Source organism: Ovis aries, chromosome X, assembly GCF_016772045.2.
Source record: "Ovis aries strain OAR_USU_Benz2616 breed Rambouillet chromosome X, ARS-UI_Ramb_v3.0, whole genome shotgun sequence".
Taxonomy (NCBI): domain Eukaryota; kingdom Metazoa; phylum Chordata; class Mammalia; order Artiodactyla; family Bovidae; genus Ovis; species Ovis aries.
This window is the reverse complement of record NC_056080.1, coordinates 18,360,245-18,376,390: the sequence shown is the minus strand read 5'-3', so window position 1 is coordinate 18,376,390 and position 16,146 is coordinate 18,360,245. Positions and strand designations below refer to the sequence as shown.

At 44.2% G+C, this 16,146-nt stretch overlaps 1 protein-coding gene across 8 annotated transcripts in view; it reads left to right on the top strand.

The window, feature by feature from the left end:
- SH3KBP1 (SH3 domain containing kinase binding protein 1) overlaps window positions 1-16,146 on the top strand; it is a 332,004-nt gene that overhangs the window by 31,769 nt on the left and 284,089 nt on the right. For 5 of the 8 annotated variants that reach the window (XM_027963245.3, XM_060407720.1, XM_060407722.1 and 2 more), the window contains one exon: window positions 11,512-11,643. The exons of 1 other annotated variant lie outside the window; for it this stretch is intronic. In XM_027963245.3, the coding sequence (XP_027819046.1) occupies window positions 11,605-11,643 (39 nt within the window). In that variant the 5' untranslated portion in view covers window positions 11,512-11,604. Of the gene's footprint in view, window positions 1-11,511; window positions 11,670-16,146 lie in introns of all 8 variants that reach the window. 2 more of the 8 variants (XM_027963243.3, XM_060407718.1) reach the window with 1 other exon arrangement.

Here is a 16,146-nt window from a genome sequence, read left to right as displayed (position 1 = left end):
ATAACGGCCTTTTCAGGTGCCTTGCTGTGTATAACACAGTTAGCTGAATCACTTGTGAAACAACTGATTACACCAGCGTAGATTACACCATCATTAAGATTTTTATCTTAGGTTTTTCTCTTAGGTTCAGTGTAGGATACTGTTCTTCTCCTTGCATATTTAGAGCACTTTAACAATCCGGAAGTGTTTCAGCATGTATTTCTTAAAGATAATGATTCTTTTCAAAACCATAATCATAATATCATTTTTACACCTACAATAACTAACAGTGTTTTCTTATCATCGGGCATCCAGTCCAAATGGCCAGTTATTACACATAGTTAAAATATTTCAAAAGGCATTTGTTTGAATTTGAAAGGTCTGAACTTTCTAATTGGTTGTTTGTCCCCGAGTCTCTTTTAATTTCTCTCTCTCTCTGTTTAGTCGCTAAGTCGTGTCCAACTGTTGCGACCTCATGGAGTGTAGCCTGCCAGGCTCCTTTGTCCATGAGATTCTCCAGACAAGAATACTGGACTGGGTTGCCATTTTCTTCTCCAGGCTCTTTTAATCTAGGCTCTCCCATATCTTTTCTTTTTTCCTTTACAATTTTGTTGTTGTTGTTGAAGAGTTTGCTTGTGGAGTTTCCTTCAGTCTGGGTTTTGTTGACTGTACTTTCGGGAGCCATCGACCATCTTCCTGTCCTCCCCATCAACTGTCAGTAAATCCAGATGTTGATTTGACTTAGGTTCGTTCCCCTCATTGGCCAGCGTGCTTCACGGGACTCTGTGTACTTCCATCATGAGGCTCTCAAAGCCTGGTTGTCTCCCTTTTTGTAACATCAGCAGCCGTTAGTGAGCATTGCCCTTGTCCCTGATTACACTACATGTTGCAAAATGTCGATTGTCTAATTCTCTCATTCGTTCTTCATTTATTAGTTAGAATATGCCTGTAAAGAGAAATTTCTCCTCATTAACAATTTAGTTATCCTGAATTCATATGGGCAAAGCAGGATATATGTTTGGTTCTTTCCCTGAATTTACCACTTTTCAGAATAGGAATTGATTCCCTAGCTTTGATTTTTAAAAAATCACTCTGAAACATAGATTCACATAACATATATCAATTTGAGGCATCAAACCTGTTTGATGTGTTTCAGTCCACTGCAGTTCTTCTTACTGATAGTCATATTGTCTCATTTGTGTCCTTTTCTCATTCAGTTCTGAATCCTTTAGACATGACTTTATTAATCTCCCATGGCTTCCGTGGTTTGACAAGATGTTTGTCTGATATGATGTTTCAGGCTTGTCATCTTTCCTGCCCCAGACCTGAAATCAGCCATTTCTCCAAGGTTACCTGGCTTTTTTTTTTTTTTAATGATGTCTAACGACTAAATGTAATTATTTCTGAAAAAAAAAATTACACATTGGTCTACTCAAGTCATCCTAGAAGTCTGTTGATATGGGGCTGTTGATCCTTTTAGTTTTTTAATTTTTATGAACCTCATGTTTCAGTTTTGGAAAAGGTTTCCATAGTTTTAAACCTCAGTCCAGTTTATTTAGGTATTATTTTGTTTGTCCGGCTTTAATTTATAACCTTCAAAAGAAAGAAATGTTGGGTTTTAGCTCTACTTCCGTTTTTTGTTAATCTCTCTAGATGCATACTTACCAAGTGGTTTTCTGATACTGTGACAAAGTATACTTTAGTTGATTAAGAATATTCGCAAAGTGGATACTTGACTGGCAACTTTAAGTTCAAATTGTTGCCCTGCTATTAAACATGCCAATCAAATAGATTTGAAAACTGTTGGTAGTTACTACTGATAGACTCAGAATTACTGTATAACATCATGTATGAAACCATGAGATGCAACAGCCCAAGTAACCTACATGTTATGGTGTTATAAATGCTCTAGGTTTTATATCCCGTTTGGCTGTTGCGGAGTTCAAAGTAGTTATGCTTCTGACAGTTTGAAACTCTCGATTGCTTTGAAGAGCTGCTGTTGTGCTGTTATTTTCTGCTCTCAGCCCTGTGCGTTTGTCTCAGACCCCATGTTCTTGGATTCTCAGCTTCTTGACAAAATCATCCTGGTAAATTTCTCCCTTCAACAACAAGCATTTCTTGAGTGCCTGGCAGGGCCAAGCAGTCAGCTCAGCGCTTGAGGCAGGAAGATGCATTGGGCAGTGTGACTTTTCTTTTAGAAGACCCACAGCTTCAGCTTTACACTTCTCTTGTGCCTTTTAGGGGCTCTTAGCGGGATTATGATACCTGGGGTATAAAAGCCTGAAAAGGGGCACTAAATCTGCTGGGAAGGGAAGCAGAAAGACTGTGGTTTCCCTCTCTGCTTTCTCCCTTCCCAGACAGGGTATTTCTTGTTAGTAGAGGACCAGGCAGTGGCTCAGTCCTTGTGCCCACTCTCCCCACCCCCACCCCCCGACCACACTGACCATGTTTTTCTCTGGAATCTTCTTCACTTCCCTGCTTTTGACCTTGTTCTCCACTCTTCTAAACATTCTTGCCTCTTAAAGCTGATTCAGCTTAGCTACACTGACATCAGCGGAAAGGCTTCTGCCTTTTTTCTTTCACACGTGTCCAACTTTAAAGCCAGTTTCCCGTCTGCCCTGTCATGTATTCTTTTACAGTCCTCACAGAGAATCTTTCACAACAGGGTTCTATGAATTTATTTTTAATAAAGGAGTTTTAAGCAAACCTTTTAGATACCTTATCCATAATGGTGTTTCAACCATCTATGTAGTATCTGTTGAGTAAAATTGGTTCCTGAAATGACTGGGTGTTGGGGGAAAAGAAATATTTTATAATTATTTTATTTTACAGAATCTCTAATTAATACGTAGTAGAAGCAGGCATCTGACCGTTTGTTCTTCTCTTTTACATTTTGGTTGGCCTCAAACTTTTTGGATTTTTTGCACTGAGAAGCACCTAGCTTCGAGTCTCCTTTGAGTCCGAGAACCAGGCTGTCATTATAAAGTCCAGGGAAAAATACCATCTCTACTTATCCTCAAGCCATTTTATTACTTAAAACTTTATAAATATTTATGTAGAGCAATATTCCTGGGCTTTCTCTCTTTTACTTAAAAAAGGTTCTGTTTTAGGTGACTAAGTCATTTTGACTTAGCTGACTTTTTACTAAATTGGTGCTCTAAGATGCAGTTTATTTTCCCCTCCATAATTGTTACACAGAATCCTTCTTTGTACAGGCTTATCTAACTCTAATCAATTGTATTTAGTCTCCTTTTTTTTTTTAACCTGCCAAACCATCTGCATACTTTCTCTCTGTTTCCTTTTTCCTTTAAAGAGGCTTTTTCTGTCTAAGGTATTCTTATCCCGTCTGTCAAATGCATGTTCTTAAGAGAGCTGTGCATGAGGTTTGCAAGGGTTAATTTTAGTCGGGAAGTGTTTAATAACTCATTGTTCTCAGCTTCTTGGTTGAGGCCCTGTTGAGGCGAAGGCTTCCTAGTGCAGGCCACAAGGCTTTGTGAAGCACTTCCCCATTGAGGGAACAGCCCTGTACCCCATTCTCAGCTTGAATTCAGCACCCCTCTACTGTCAGGAGCAGTGGTCCTGTCATGGCAGGGGAGAGCATAGAGTCGAGATTGATCCCAGTGCACTCGAGAGGCTCGGCCCAGTGCACCGTTCCTGTTCTGTGACTGTCCAGTCATCCTGATCTTTGACTTTTTCCAGCCTTCTGGTCTAACAACTAGGCTCCCAGTGGCAACTGCGTTTCATTGTGCTGAGTGATAAGCTCTGGTTTCGGGGTGACACTTCCTCCAGACGTACTCAATCATCAACATTTGTTGAGCACATAACGAGTGCCAGAGAAGCAGATGAGGGGAGGGAATGGTCAGATCTGTCCTTTTAAGGGCTCCCATTCCAGGGGGCAGACTGGGAAGATGGGCCCAGGAAACCCTCACAGCATCAGGGCCCATAGGACTAGTGGCTGTCATTCATGGAGCAGCTTCTGTGTACAGGAGTTCACAGGCATCATCCCTCTGCCTCACAATGATCTGGTGGGGAGATCATCTCCCAATTTTAAGCACAAAGGAAATAAACTCAAGCAAGGTATTTGGCCTCAAGTCACACAGCTACTGAATATCCAAGCTGGAATTCACCCCTGGGCATCCCAGGCTCCAAATCCTATGCTTTTTCTCCTCTTCCTCACATCCTCTGTAAAGACAGTTAGGCAGAGGTGACAAGAGCAGGGAGATGGGCTGGGAAGCTGGGGTTCCTCGGGCCATCTTAGAAAGCTGTGTGACAGGTGTTCTCAAGGCTGTGCCTTCGTTTATCTCTCCCACCTGGGTTTCTTCTTTCTCATCTTGACTTTACCACTCATCTCATCTCTTTACCACTTCCCTGCTAATGCCGGGTTCTGGGAGTTGCTACTGGCTGCTACCCAGGGAAAGAGTTCAAGCCCGGTGGCTCTTGGTTCACTGAGGTCTGTGTTCTGAGCATCTCTTCCTTGGGGGCGCTAGTGTGCAATTTGTAAGTTTCAAGCCTTAGGCATGACCCCCTTATTGGCCTGGTGCCCCTTAGTGGTGTGTTTGTAAAGACACTGAAGGAAAAGGTGGCTGGTGTTAAGGTCAGCTTTGTTGGACTTGAAAGTCCCTGTGGTGCCTGAGGTCCTCACCCAGGAAGTGCGGGTCCCCAGACCCTCAGGCCAGATGCTGCCGAGAAAGCATGAGCTAATGAGAACTGGGCCTCATGCACACTTGTGTTGGGAAGAGTCTGTTTATTAAAAACTTGATGCTTGGACTTCCTTGGTGTTCCAGTGGTTAAGATTGCACGCCTCCACTGCAGGGGGCACAGGTTTGATCTCAGCTCAAGGACAATCCCACATGCTGCTTGGGGCAGCAAAAAAGTTTTTTAAAAAGCTGATGCTTGAATGTACCCATTAGGGTTCTCTGGCTGAAAGCAACAGAAACCAATTCTCCTTTCACTAAAATAGGGAACAGGATTTACTGAAAGGCCATGGGCTGGTTTATAGGGTGGAAGAAAAAACTGGAGGCTCAAGTCTGGGAAAGATGGCAACCAGTCAGCCCCAGAGTCCCCGCCTCAACTAGGGGCCCTGCTGGGGGATCTGCTGCAGCCCGTTCCAGCCTTTGTCACAGCTGCTGTGCGAGGTAGTTGAGTCCTGTGCTGGCAGAGGGCAGGGCTGGCCTGTGGGTGGATGGTTCCATCTGATGGTATCTCCTGGGGGAGGGGAAAGTTCCCCAAATGGCTTCTCCTTCCTGGGTGGGCAGTGGTTTCTCCTTGGGACACACACAGGCAACCACCTTGATGAGCAAATCTCTGCCATCATAAATTCCAAAACTCACATACACAGACTGTCTTCTTAAAAACTATGTAGAGGTATTAAATTCTACCCTTTTAAAGTACACAATTCAATGATTTTAATACATTTATAGCATTGTGAAGCTGTCACCAGAATTTAATTTTAGAACATATCTGTCCCCAACTAAAGATGTCTCCTAGCCATTTGCAGTCAGGCCCGGTTCTCACTCCAGCCCTAGGCAACCACTCATCTGTTTTCTGTATCTGTAGATTTGAACATAGGTTCTCATATGTTCCTGGCTGGTGAAATTTTTTCTGGGTATCCTGTTAACTACGCTTTAGGTGAAAGAAAGAAAGAGAAAAGGCCAGTGCTGTGGAAGTGTGTACATTACTGGTCTCAGTTTTCCCCTCCCATTTTTTACTTTCTGTTTTCCCTTCTCTCACCTGGAGCGTAAGGCAGGAGAGCTTAATCCTAGTCTTGATGATGCTGCCATTATTTAGCTCTGTAAGCCTTGGTCACGGAACATTCCAGGCCTCAGTTCCTCCTCATCTGTAAAGTTAAGAAAAGGATGTGACAAGATGATAACTCGTGTTCTTTCTATCTCTAATGACTGGCAGTTGTGATCTTTTTTTGGTGAAAACTTTCTTGGTGAAAAAGTACTTCTTGATTTTTATCTGTTCTCTTCAGTCAGAGAGCTGGAACACAAGTTGATGCTGGGCGAGGGAGGTGGAGTCCTGAAAAGGAGCAGGGCTTTTCCCAGCGGGAGCTCGCTGTCTGATTGGAGCCAGCCGCCCTCGAATGCTGGCAGGGCGTGGTTAGCACCCAGATCGAGTTCAGCGCAGAGGTAGGGAGGGGCCGGCCACTGAGCGGGGCCTCCGAAACCCCACCGCCACCGTGAGAAGCTGGTCGCTGTGAGAAGCTGCTTGGCAGCTGGGTTAGCCAACCGACAGTTAAAAACACCCATTTCATCTTTGGGGGGAGGAGACATCCCAGCAGGTTTGAAGGCGGAGATGGGGAGGTTTTGCCTTTCGAAGCAGATCTCTTATCTCCTCTGGCTCTGCTTCTGTCTTTCTGTGCACTGAGGTTAACTGTAGATTTGGCTTTTGCAGCGATGGTAGCTTTAGCAGACGTGTGGAGGCTGGCTTTTGGCACCGCAGGCAGCTGGAGAGTGGTATTTTCTGACAGGGAGACGTCCTTAAGTTTTATAATTTATGGTGTCTTTAAATACGGGATTTTGTTTACTGTTGACCTAATTATACCTCTGATATATTTTATTTAGCTTAATGTTTTAATTTTGTGCTCATGCCCAGAGGTAGTTTCCCAAAGGGTACTGTTAAAAAAAAAAAAAAACAACTTAGGTCAGGTTTTCTCCTAGTGGCAGCTTCCTGAAGACAAGGAAATGGGTTTTAGGGCCACAGACTTTCTCATGGGCTCCTGTGCATATTTTGACTGTGTTTGTGCTCTGCAAGATCTAGAGATCCTGTCTGCTGAGTATTATCCTAAACTGTCTCTCTAAGATAGAAATATAATACTGGCTGCGTATGTGATTTTAAATATTCTAGTGGCCACATTCAGAAAAGGAAAAGAAACAAGTGAATTTTATTTGAATAATACTTGAATAATTTCACCGAGCACATCTAAAATGGTATCATTTCAACATATAATCAATATAAAAATTAGTGAGATATTTTGCATTCTTTTTTTTCCTAATAAGTTTTTGCCACTCGCTGTGTATTTTATGGCACATCTCAATTTGGATGAACCACATTTCAAGTATTCAATAGCTACGCATGGCAAGTGACACTTCAGTGGACGAAGTGGACAGCAAAAGTTCTAAACCTTTCAAAGGCTTTACAAGGGACATTGAAAGAGCCCTTAAAAGGGGTAGGAGAGACATAACCACATGTTTTGTGAGCTCTTAACAAAGCCATACATAGGTTTCCTCCTTTTAGAGAAACTTGATATGTAAAAATTCTTCTTGACAGGAAAGGTAAAGCAGGAAGTGATTATTCATGTTACAAAAGAATTAACCACAGGATCCTTTAAATAGCAAGCTGCCTTCGTGCACCGAAGATCTGACTCAATTTGCAAAAATGTGATTGACACTTGGCATTTTAGTAGCATCTTTGTTGGGCAGAGAACTATTTGCCATTATAAAATGCAAATGCAAGCTGAGCCGTTGGTTTCTCACAGCTTGGTTGAGTACTTACTGTACGTCATGGGTGCTCATAGGGACCACGACAGAACTAAGGGACGTCTGTACCCAGAAGGTATTTAGAGGCTTACTGGGAGGATAAGACACACGTGCAGCCACCACAGCATGGAATTGCCTCAGTGCCAGAGCCCAGGGAGGCTCGGGGGCCACATGAACCAGAAAGGGGCCAGCCAGAGTCTGGTTGGGCCCCGAGGGAAGGCAGAGTGCCTGAGATTAAGTGTCTGGGACTTTAAAGGAAGGGTAACTCAGGAAAGACCAGCTCAATAGGATGTTGGAAGACTTAACAATTACTCAGTTATGCTTTATAGATCCCTGAGCCCCCAGTTCCTCATTCTCAGCCTTATTTCTAGCAGCCATTGGTAAAGCTGTGTTCTTCTTGGACTCCTCATAAGAAGGAGATGGAAGGAAAACCAGGCTATGCTTCTCTCCAGTTTTCAACAGCAGGCAGCAGCTGTTTATTTCTTTGGATTCATCTTCTTGAAGCAGATCCCTTTGTCCTCTTCCAGCTTTACCTTGATAAAGCCAGTGTGGAGAAGGCAGAAAATGAGACTTGCTGTTTAGGAAAGAAGAAGCACAGTTGTGTTCTTGAAGTTGATGGGGTTCTGAGTTCCCAAAGTACACACCGTTTCAATTTAGCATCAAGATGGACCCTTGAGCAGCTTCCTTCCCCCTCTCCATCAGGCAGGTCCCATGGGTTGCTTCCCCCCAACTCTGCTTTGGGCGATACTCTGTCTCCATCAGAAAAGCTATGAGTGGGAACTTCCCTGGTGGTCCAGTGGTTAAGACTTTGCTTTCCACTGCAGAGGGTGAGGGTTTGATCCCTGGTTGAGGAGCTAAGAACTCACATGCCTCATGGCCAAAAACCCCAAAACATAACACAGAAGCAATATTGTAATAAATTCAATAAAGACTTTAAAAATGATCTGCATCAAAATATTAAAGAAAAAAAAAACTATGAGTTTTCATCTCTAAGTACTGCAATAGGATCAGCCTTGTGGAGCCTAGGTCAGTGTTCCAATCCTGTTCTTGTGAAAAAGAATAATACCTGTTATTTAAAAAATTACTATCTCCATATATGTATTTATTTATAGCTTATGTATAAATGTATTGCTGTACGTATTAATTAAGACAACCCCAAAGAAGCTTCTAAACATTTATTATTAGGTTTAATGAACTTTTGGAAAACATAAGACTGACTATTGTATGATTTTAGACTTTGGTAAAAAGTGAAGACATTTGTCTTCATGGCTCAGGTACGTCATTTTAAATAACTTGCTAATCCCAATAGTTCCATATTATAATTAGGCAACTTCACTTTTCCCTTTCATGCATTGGAGAAGGAAATGGCAACCCGCTCCAGTGTTCTTGCCTGGAGAATCCCAGGGACGGGGGAGCCTGGTGGGCTGCCGTCTATGGGGTCGCACAGAGTCGGACACGACTAAAGCAACTTAGCAGCAGCAGCAGCAGCAGCAAACCTATATCAAGAGTAGGAGAAAACGTGAATTACAAATTGTCATGATAACTCAGAGTGTGTTGTGGTGATTGGCTGGTCCTTGTCTTTGCCTCCTAACATGGCTGACAAAGAGCTCCCACCTAGGGACTGAAGTGTCAACACCTCCGTGTTTGTTTGTTGACATGGTCGTGTGTTGAATATTATCTCCAACCCCTATTTTCTTTACAAACTCTTCTCAAGCCTCTCATCCATTTAGTGAGGGTGATTTTAGTTAAAAGGGGTAATAGTCATACAGAGGCTCTACCAAGAAGCCTCTCAGAACTGTGGGGTGCCCGTGAAGCTGAAAGCTGGTGCTGACTCTGGCAGCCGCTCTTGTCAAGGGAGACAGCTGTCCTGCAGGCTGCTCTGTGCCCTTGGAGCATCCCTGACTGCCTGACCTAGAGGCTGGATGAAGGAGCCAGTGTCATTCTGCAAATGGAATGTTAGAGATGTTGAATTTTTCTCTTTTTAAAATTAAAAAATGAATGAACTCATTTTTTTTTTTCATCTTGTCAACTAATTCCTCAAGTAGTGAGTTCATCTTGGTTTGGAGAGCACTGGCTCAGAAAATAAGCTTAACTACTTTGCTTCAGGTTCTTTAATTGGGAAGATGGGCATCAGAGGATTAAGTGAGATAATGCAGAGAAAGTGTCTGGGACATAAACGGTGGTTACTGTAATCTCAGTTCTGATAGCACAGCTTCAGTAGATTCTTGTCTAGGTAATTTGAAGAAAGCTGCTTTTTGATCGACCTGGTTCTGATTGCTATGATGGCTCACTTTAACTGCTGGTGTGAGGATATGATATAAGAAAATTGGAGTGTTTCTGTCTTTGTATTTGTCAGGAACCAGGAGAAATCTGAAAAGGTTGCCTTGTTTATGCTCTTACACTTTTCCTTTCTGTTGATAAGTGATGAAAATGGTTCACAAGTCAACTTCAACCTGGGCAGATTTATGACAGCACAGTCAGCCAGCTAATTTTGGAATGAAAAAATAATCTAGGAAAGGAAATTCTGCTCTGAGTTGCTTATGAACTGTCTGGGTTAGCTGACATTACAAGTGGATGAGATGAGCACACCAGTCTGGGTGGATGGGCTTGTTTCATCTGGAAGCACTTTAGGAATTTATCCCCAATGGATATATATGCAAAATGTATTTGACAAGGAGCCCATTCACCTACCAGCCTTTTTCCTGGAAAACCTACCCCTGTGTATTAAACTTGTAGAAGTCATTTGCGCTTTTTTTTTGGTATTCTATTGAAGAAATCTTTGCCAAACCCAAGATCACTAAGATTTTCTCCTGTGCTTTCTTATAAAAATGTTATGGTTTTAGTTCTTACATTTAGACCAATGATCCATTTTGAGTTCATTTTTATATATGGGTTCCTTACAGAGGTCATTTAACTTTCCATTCTTTTTTTTTCTTTTTTAAAAAATTTATTTATTTTTTAATTGAAGGGTAATTGCTTTACAGAATTTGGTTGTTTTCTGTCAAACATCAACATGAATCAGCCATAGGTGTACATATATTCCACTCTTTAAAAAAAATATTTATTTTAATTTATTTATTTGGCTATGCTGGGTCTTAGTTGCAGCATGTGGGCTCTAGTTCCCTGACTAGGGCTAGAGCCTAGCCCCCTGCATTGGGAGTGTAGAGTATCAGCCAGTGAGCCACCAGACAAGTCCCTTTTCACCACTTGTGATTTCACCTAATTTTTACTACCCTTGTATTATTCATTCACCCTTTGTTCATCTGTCTATCCATCCATTTATTCATGCTTTCAGATTAAGCTGCAAGTAAAAAAGGCAAAGGGCAGGAGATTGAGGTGGGCATGAGGTGAACCCTGAAGAGCAGATGAACTGTTTAATCTGTGTGTGGATAAACTAGTCAACCTCTGGGTTGATTGGCTCTGTTAATTTGCATGGGTACCAGAAGACCTCTCTGCCTCATTTTTTGCCTCCACTTATTACTGTGTGTACAAAATCACCGTGAGCTGGGAGAACAGTTGCAAATGGTATTGCTGCCTAAGCAGCCATCTTCTTGTCGGTGAGAGGCAGGCATTATTTCTGTAGCATGGGAATGATCATCACCCACACTTTGCATAGCTCAGGCTGGGAGGTTAGCCTCACCTGGTCTTGACGAGAGAGGGGGCACCCGAGAGCCAGACTTGCAGCTGCCGTGGCCCGCAGTCTCTGCGCCTGGGGAAATGGTGCTGGGCTGCGTCTGGGGGCAGGGTGGTGGGCCAGGGTTGTCTTCCTTCTGTCATTGTGTGTTTCCCCTCTGAAGTCCCCGCTGGTCCTGAGACCTGTAGGTCACTCTGCTGGTGCCTGACCACGGACCAGCACTTTGTGGCTTCTGTGCTACAGGCCTCAGGTTAACCAAAGTCAGGCTGCTGTGGGTGGCCCTGTTATTTTTAAGTATCGGTAGAGGGGAAGCCCCTTTAATAGGACTTCCCTGACTGTCCAGTGCTGCCGGCTTCGGATTTCTCCAACATCCGATCTAAAGTGCTCTTCTTCTTTTTTGGTCCCTGTTCCTTCCAGTGGAGGCCATAGTGGAGTTTGACTACCAGGCCCAGCACGACGATGAGCTGACGATCACCGTGGGTGAGATCATCACCAACATCAGGAAGGAGGATGGAGGCTGGTGGGAGGGACAGATCAATGGCAGGAGAGGTTTGTTCCCTGACAACTTTGTAAGAGTGAGTACAAAGCGAAAACCCCTTTTCCTGTCTCCTATGTGGGTTCTGCTGGCCAAAGGTGGGGGGCACTTGAGGAGGAATTTCCAGGGACCCTCCCAGGGGGTAGTTCAGTTTGACATCTCATGTGCTGTCGAGAAGAGCACATAGAGCTTGGCCCTTGATATAGGGGGATACTTGTTTTGAATTCACTTCCTTTAAGGCCCAGGATGTTCACTTTCCAAACTGTGTATCACTTAGCCAACGCTAGAAAAATGTAAAGTTTATCCACTTGCTTTACTTGTTTTACTTTTAATTGTGTGTATGCTTTGATAGTTTCAAAGACTCTTGCCTTTTTCTATCCCATCCGAGATGAAGGTGAAACTCAGTTTTGACCACTTAAATCAAGCAGCAAACTAAACACAGAATTCCAATTGTGCCATGTTTCCGTCTTTACATCATATTGCTGTTTTGATAGAAACAATGTTATTTTCCTTTCCTCCTTTGTGGTCATGAAGCACTGAGTAAAATCTTTTTTTTTTTTTTTTTCTAGTAACGTTTTGAAAATGATGGCCTTTGCCAAAGGGTTAATTACAAAAAAATGTATTGAATAACTCAGTCATGTTGAGAAAGTTCATACCATGCAGTTGTAAATAATAGTTGGAATTAGCTTTAAAAACGGATCACCTGCGGGCTGATCCCAGTGGGAAATACCATGTAGGTCTAAAAAGTCCTTGGACCGTAACCTTCCCACCCAGTGCCGGGCTAGACAGGCCTGTTCTTGGTAGGGAGGGGGGTGTGCAGGAGTCCCCAGGGCCCCTGCTGTAGTTCCGGTGGCACCAGACCATGCCTGAGACCTGGGGCCATCGGGAGGCAGGTGGTGTGGGGGATGCTGAGCCCAGAGAAGCAGGTGCCCCCATCAAAGAGCCACGTGAGCTACATGGGCGGAGTTGTTGACGAAGCACAGTGAGATGCTCCAGGCTTCACCCCCTGGGCCCTCTAACGGTAACCCTCACCGCCCCCCCCTCAGCCCAGTGTAGAACAAATGGAAACCCAGTTTCATCTTTCTTCAAGATCTTGCCTCAGAGGATCCTACTAACCTCTCTCATGCTCTTTCTCCTTGGTGTGCAGAAAGCTGGGGAGAGCTTGGTGGGTTCCAGGCTGATAAGCCTTGCTTACTCTAAACAGTGGTGGGAGGATAGACTTTTTTTCTTGGACTATGGTTGGACCTGGCAGCCCTGTCTCTCCCATTTTAAGAGGAGAACAGCTTCACATCTGGACCCAGGGGTTGAGGCTATTGATGAGTGAACGAGGGTGAATTCTTTTGCCCTTCCCAGCTAAACCCCAATTTGGGGGCAAGGACCATCCTTGGCATTGAGCCAAATTCTGAGTTGAAAGGGGAACTTTTCTGGATAAAAGAGACAAAGCTTGCATGAAGATGGAGGAGGAAGGAGTTACAGAGGAGAACCATAGGAAGGAGGGGAGGATCAGGGGAAGGAGGGGAGGACCAGGGGAAGGAGGGGAGGACCTGGGGAAGGAGGGGAGAACCAGAGGAAGGAGGGGAGGTCCAGGGGAAGGAGGGGAGGACCAGGGGAAGGAGGGGAGGACCAGGGGAAGGAGGGGAGGTCCAGGGGAAGGAGGGGAGGACCAGGGGAAGGAGGGGAGGGCCAGGGGAAGGAGGGGAGGATCAGGGGAAGGGGGGAGGACCAGGGGAAGGAAGGGAGGACCATGGGAAGAAGGGACTTCAGGTCTAGTTTAGAAAGTGGGCCCTGTTTTGAGAGCCTTTACTGTGTTCTTGCTTTCTTTCAGTTGCTCAATCATGTCCGACTCTTTGTGACCCTATGAACTGTAGCCCGCCAGGCTTGTCTGTCCATGGGATTCTCCAGACAAAAATACTGGAGTGGGTAGCCATTCCCTTTTCCAGGAGATCTTCCCAACCCAGGGATGGAACCTGGGTCTTCTGGGTCATTGTAGGCCAATTATTTACCATCTGAGCTACCAGAGAAGCCCCTTACTATGTCCTTGGCCTATTCCAAACCACTAATCTACAGACTGAGAAACTTTGAACTTAGCTTTTACTCAGGGATAGTGGGGCATCATAAGTGTTTGTGGAAGCTAGTGGGCACCAGGGCAGGGAGGGCATACTCAAGAAGAGCCCCAGGGGTGCTGGGAAGCAGGAGCTCGTCACTGAGATCCTGCCCCCCTGCCAGGGCCTCTGTCTGCCCCTCTGCACCTGCTGGGCCTTGGGCCAGGCCAGCATGGCCCACGGGCTCTGTCTCAAGGGGAGGCTGGTGGGAGATGTCTGAGGCAGAGGGGAGGCCAGCGACATTAGGGCTTATCCCTCTGGCTCCCCACTCCAGGCTGGCCCGTGTTCAGCCGTGTCCCTCTGCAAGATGGTGGCTGCTCCCACCAAATTCTTTTTCTACATTCCTTTCCCTGCATCATCTCAGCAGAGCTGGGGCTCCTTTGTTTCTAGCCCTCAGCTCCTGCCTTGGAGTGTCTCTCTCCTTCACCTACTTTGTAAAAGTCTCTTTATGCCTCCCATCGCAGATTACCTAATCCGGGTGTGCCATCTGTTTTTCCGTCCCTCCCGAGCCCAGCCACCTCGTCAGGGCCCTCTGAGGATTCACGGAGACCATGCGCCAAAGTCACTTAGCGTGTGGCCGGCCACCTACTAACACCTACTGCTGTCCCTGCTGCTGGTGGAGGAAGAGACTGTCTTCTTTGCCTGACACTTGTCTCACCTTGGCTCGAGCACCTCCAGGGAGGGGAAGCTGCATGCTTGGGAGGCGCTTGGTCTACCTGTGCCAGAGAGGATGTGGCAGGAGTGGCTGGGGCCGCGCCACTTGTGGCTGTTACATTTGGCAGAAAAAGAAACTTCGCTTCTTTCAGATGGCTGATTCTATTTTCAAGTCTTCACCCACTGGGAATGTTTTAGGCCTATTATTGAAAATCCAGTGGGTGGATGCAGCAGAGCTGAACAATAAAGAACGCTGCCATAGAGAGTTCTGGAAGCTGAAAATACATCTTTAGGTAGTAATAATCATATTGGCATAAGTTCACAGTTTTGAAAGTAGGTTTACACATGCCTTATTTAGCTTAAGAATCATTTTTCCCCAGAGGGAATTGCGTAATCTTGTGGTATCCCGTTGTTTAGTTGTGTGCCTTATGCCAATGTGACCATCGTTGGAGAGCTTATCTTAAGCGTTTTCTTGATTCATTTGTCAGATTGTTAATCAGTGTCCCAGTTGAACCTGCTCCCGTAAAGTGTGGGGATTCAGTATCCACCCTCAACTCTGTATTGTCTCAATTTCTTCAAGGAAAAATACCCTGCAGTCTGACCACTCCAGCATTAAGATGATGCCTGGTTTGCAATGATAAAATTAAAAACAAAACAAAACACAAAGTTGTCTGGGCTTCCCCAACTCTTGGGCTATTTCTTGGTGCCCATCAATGTACCCAACCAGGCCCCATGGCCTTTTGGGTTTGTTTCTCTTTTTCTTTTATTTAGTTAGTTCTAATTTAGTTGATTTACTGTACATGTGGAAGAAGAATCTTTTAGAATCCCTCTTCCCTTTCTTCTCCCCACCTCTCTCCTCACCCACTTCTTATAGAGTACATTTTTCTTGATCCCTTCTCTTTTAAAAAATTTTATTCATTTTTCAAGGTGCAGTTTACATAGACTAAAATGCTGTCATAATTGTACAGTTTGATATTTTTTATATAAGCGCATGCCTCTGTAACCATCAGCCAGATGAATTTTATTTCTATCTCTCTAGAAATTTCCATCATGCCATTTCCCAGTCATTCCCCTTCTCATAAGTAATCTGTCCTCATAGATTAGTTTTGCCTATACTTGAATGTCATGTAAATGGAGTCATGCAGTATGTACTCCTGTATATATGGCTACTTTCACACAACAAACCGTGGTGTATATCATCTGTTCTTGCTGTATGGTATCCCATTTTATGAGTATGCTGTAATTTGTTTATCCTTTCTCTTATACATGCACATTGGGTTGTTTCCAGTTTGAGTGTTTTGTGGAGACAGGCACTCATTTCTCTTATGTATATACAAGTAGGAGTGGAATTGCTGCCCTCCCTCACTTTCAACATATTTGTTTTTCTGTTTAAATCTGTGGCCTCTGTGAGGGGGGATCTGGGGCCTCCTTTGTGCCTGAGTCTGGTGGTCTTCACATAGTTGACCTTTGAGTTTGACTGCTGAAGTGTCCTTAAGCACAGAACTCAATCTCCCAGGGACGATTTGATTGTTGGGTCCATGAACTATTAAAGACTCCTTAGATTGTCAAAAACATGCCAGTAGAGAGCATGTGTCAAAGTTTTATTGAACTCATTTAATGAAAGAACTAGCAGAATAACAAAACTGACTCTCTGAGGATGTGGGGAACTGATTAAAAAGTCCACGAGAAAAGGAATATTCAAAGAAAAGAAAAGCAAAAACAACATTATAAATCAACTATACTTCAATAAAATTAAAGAAG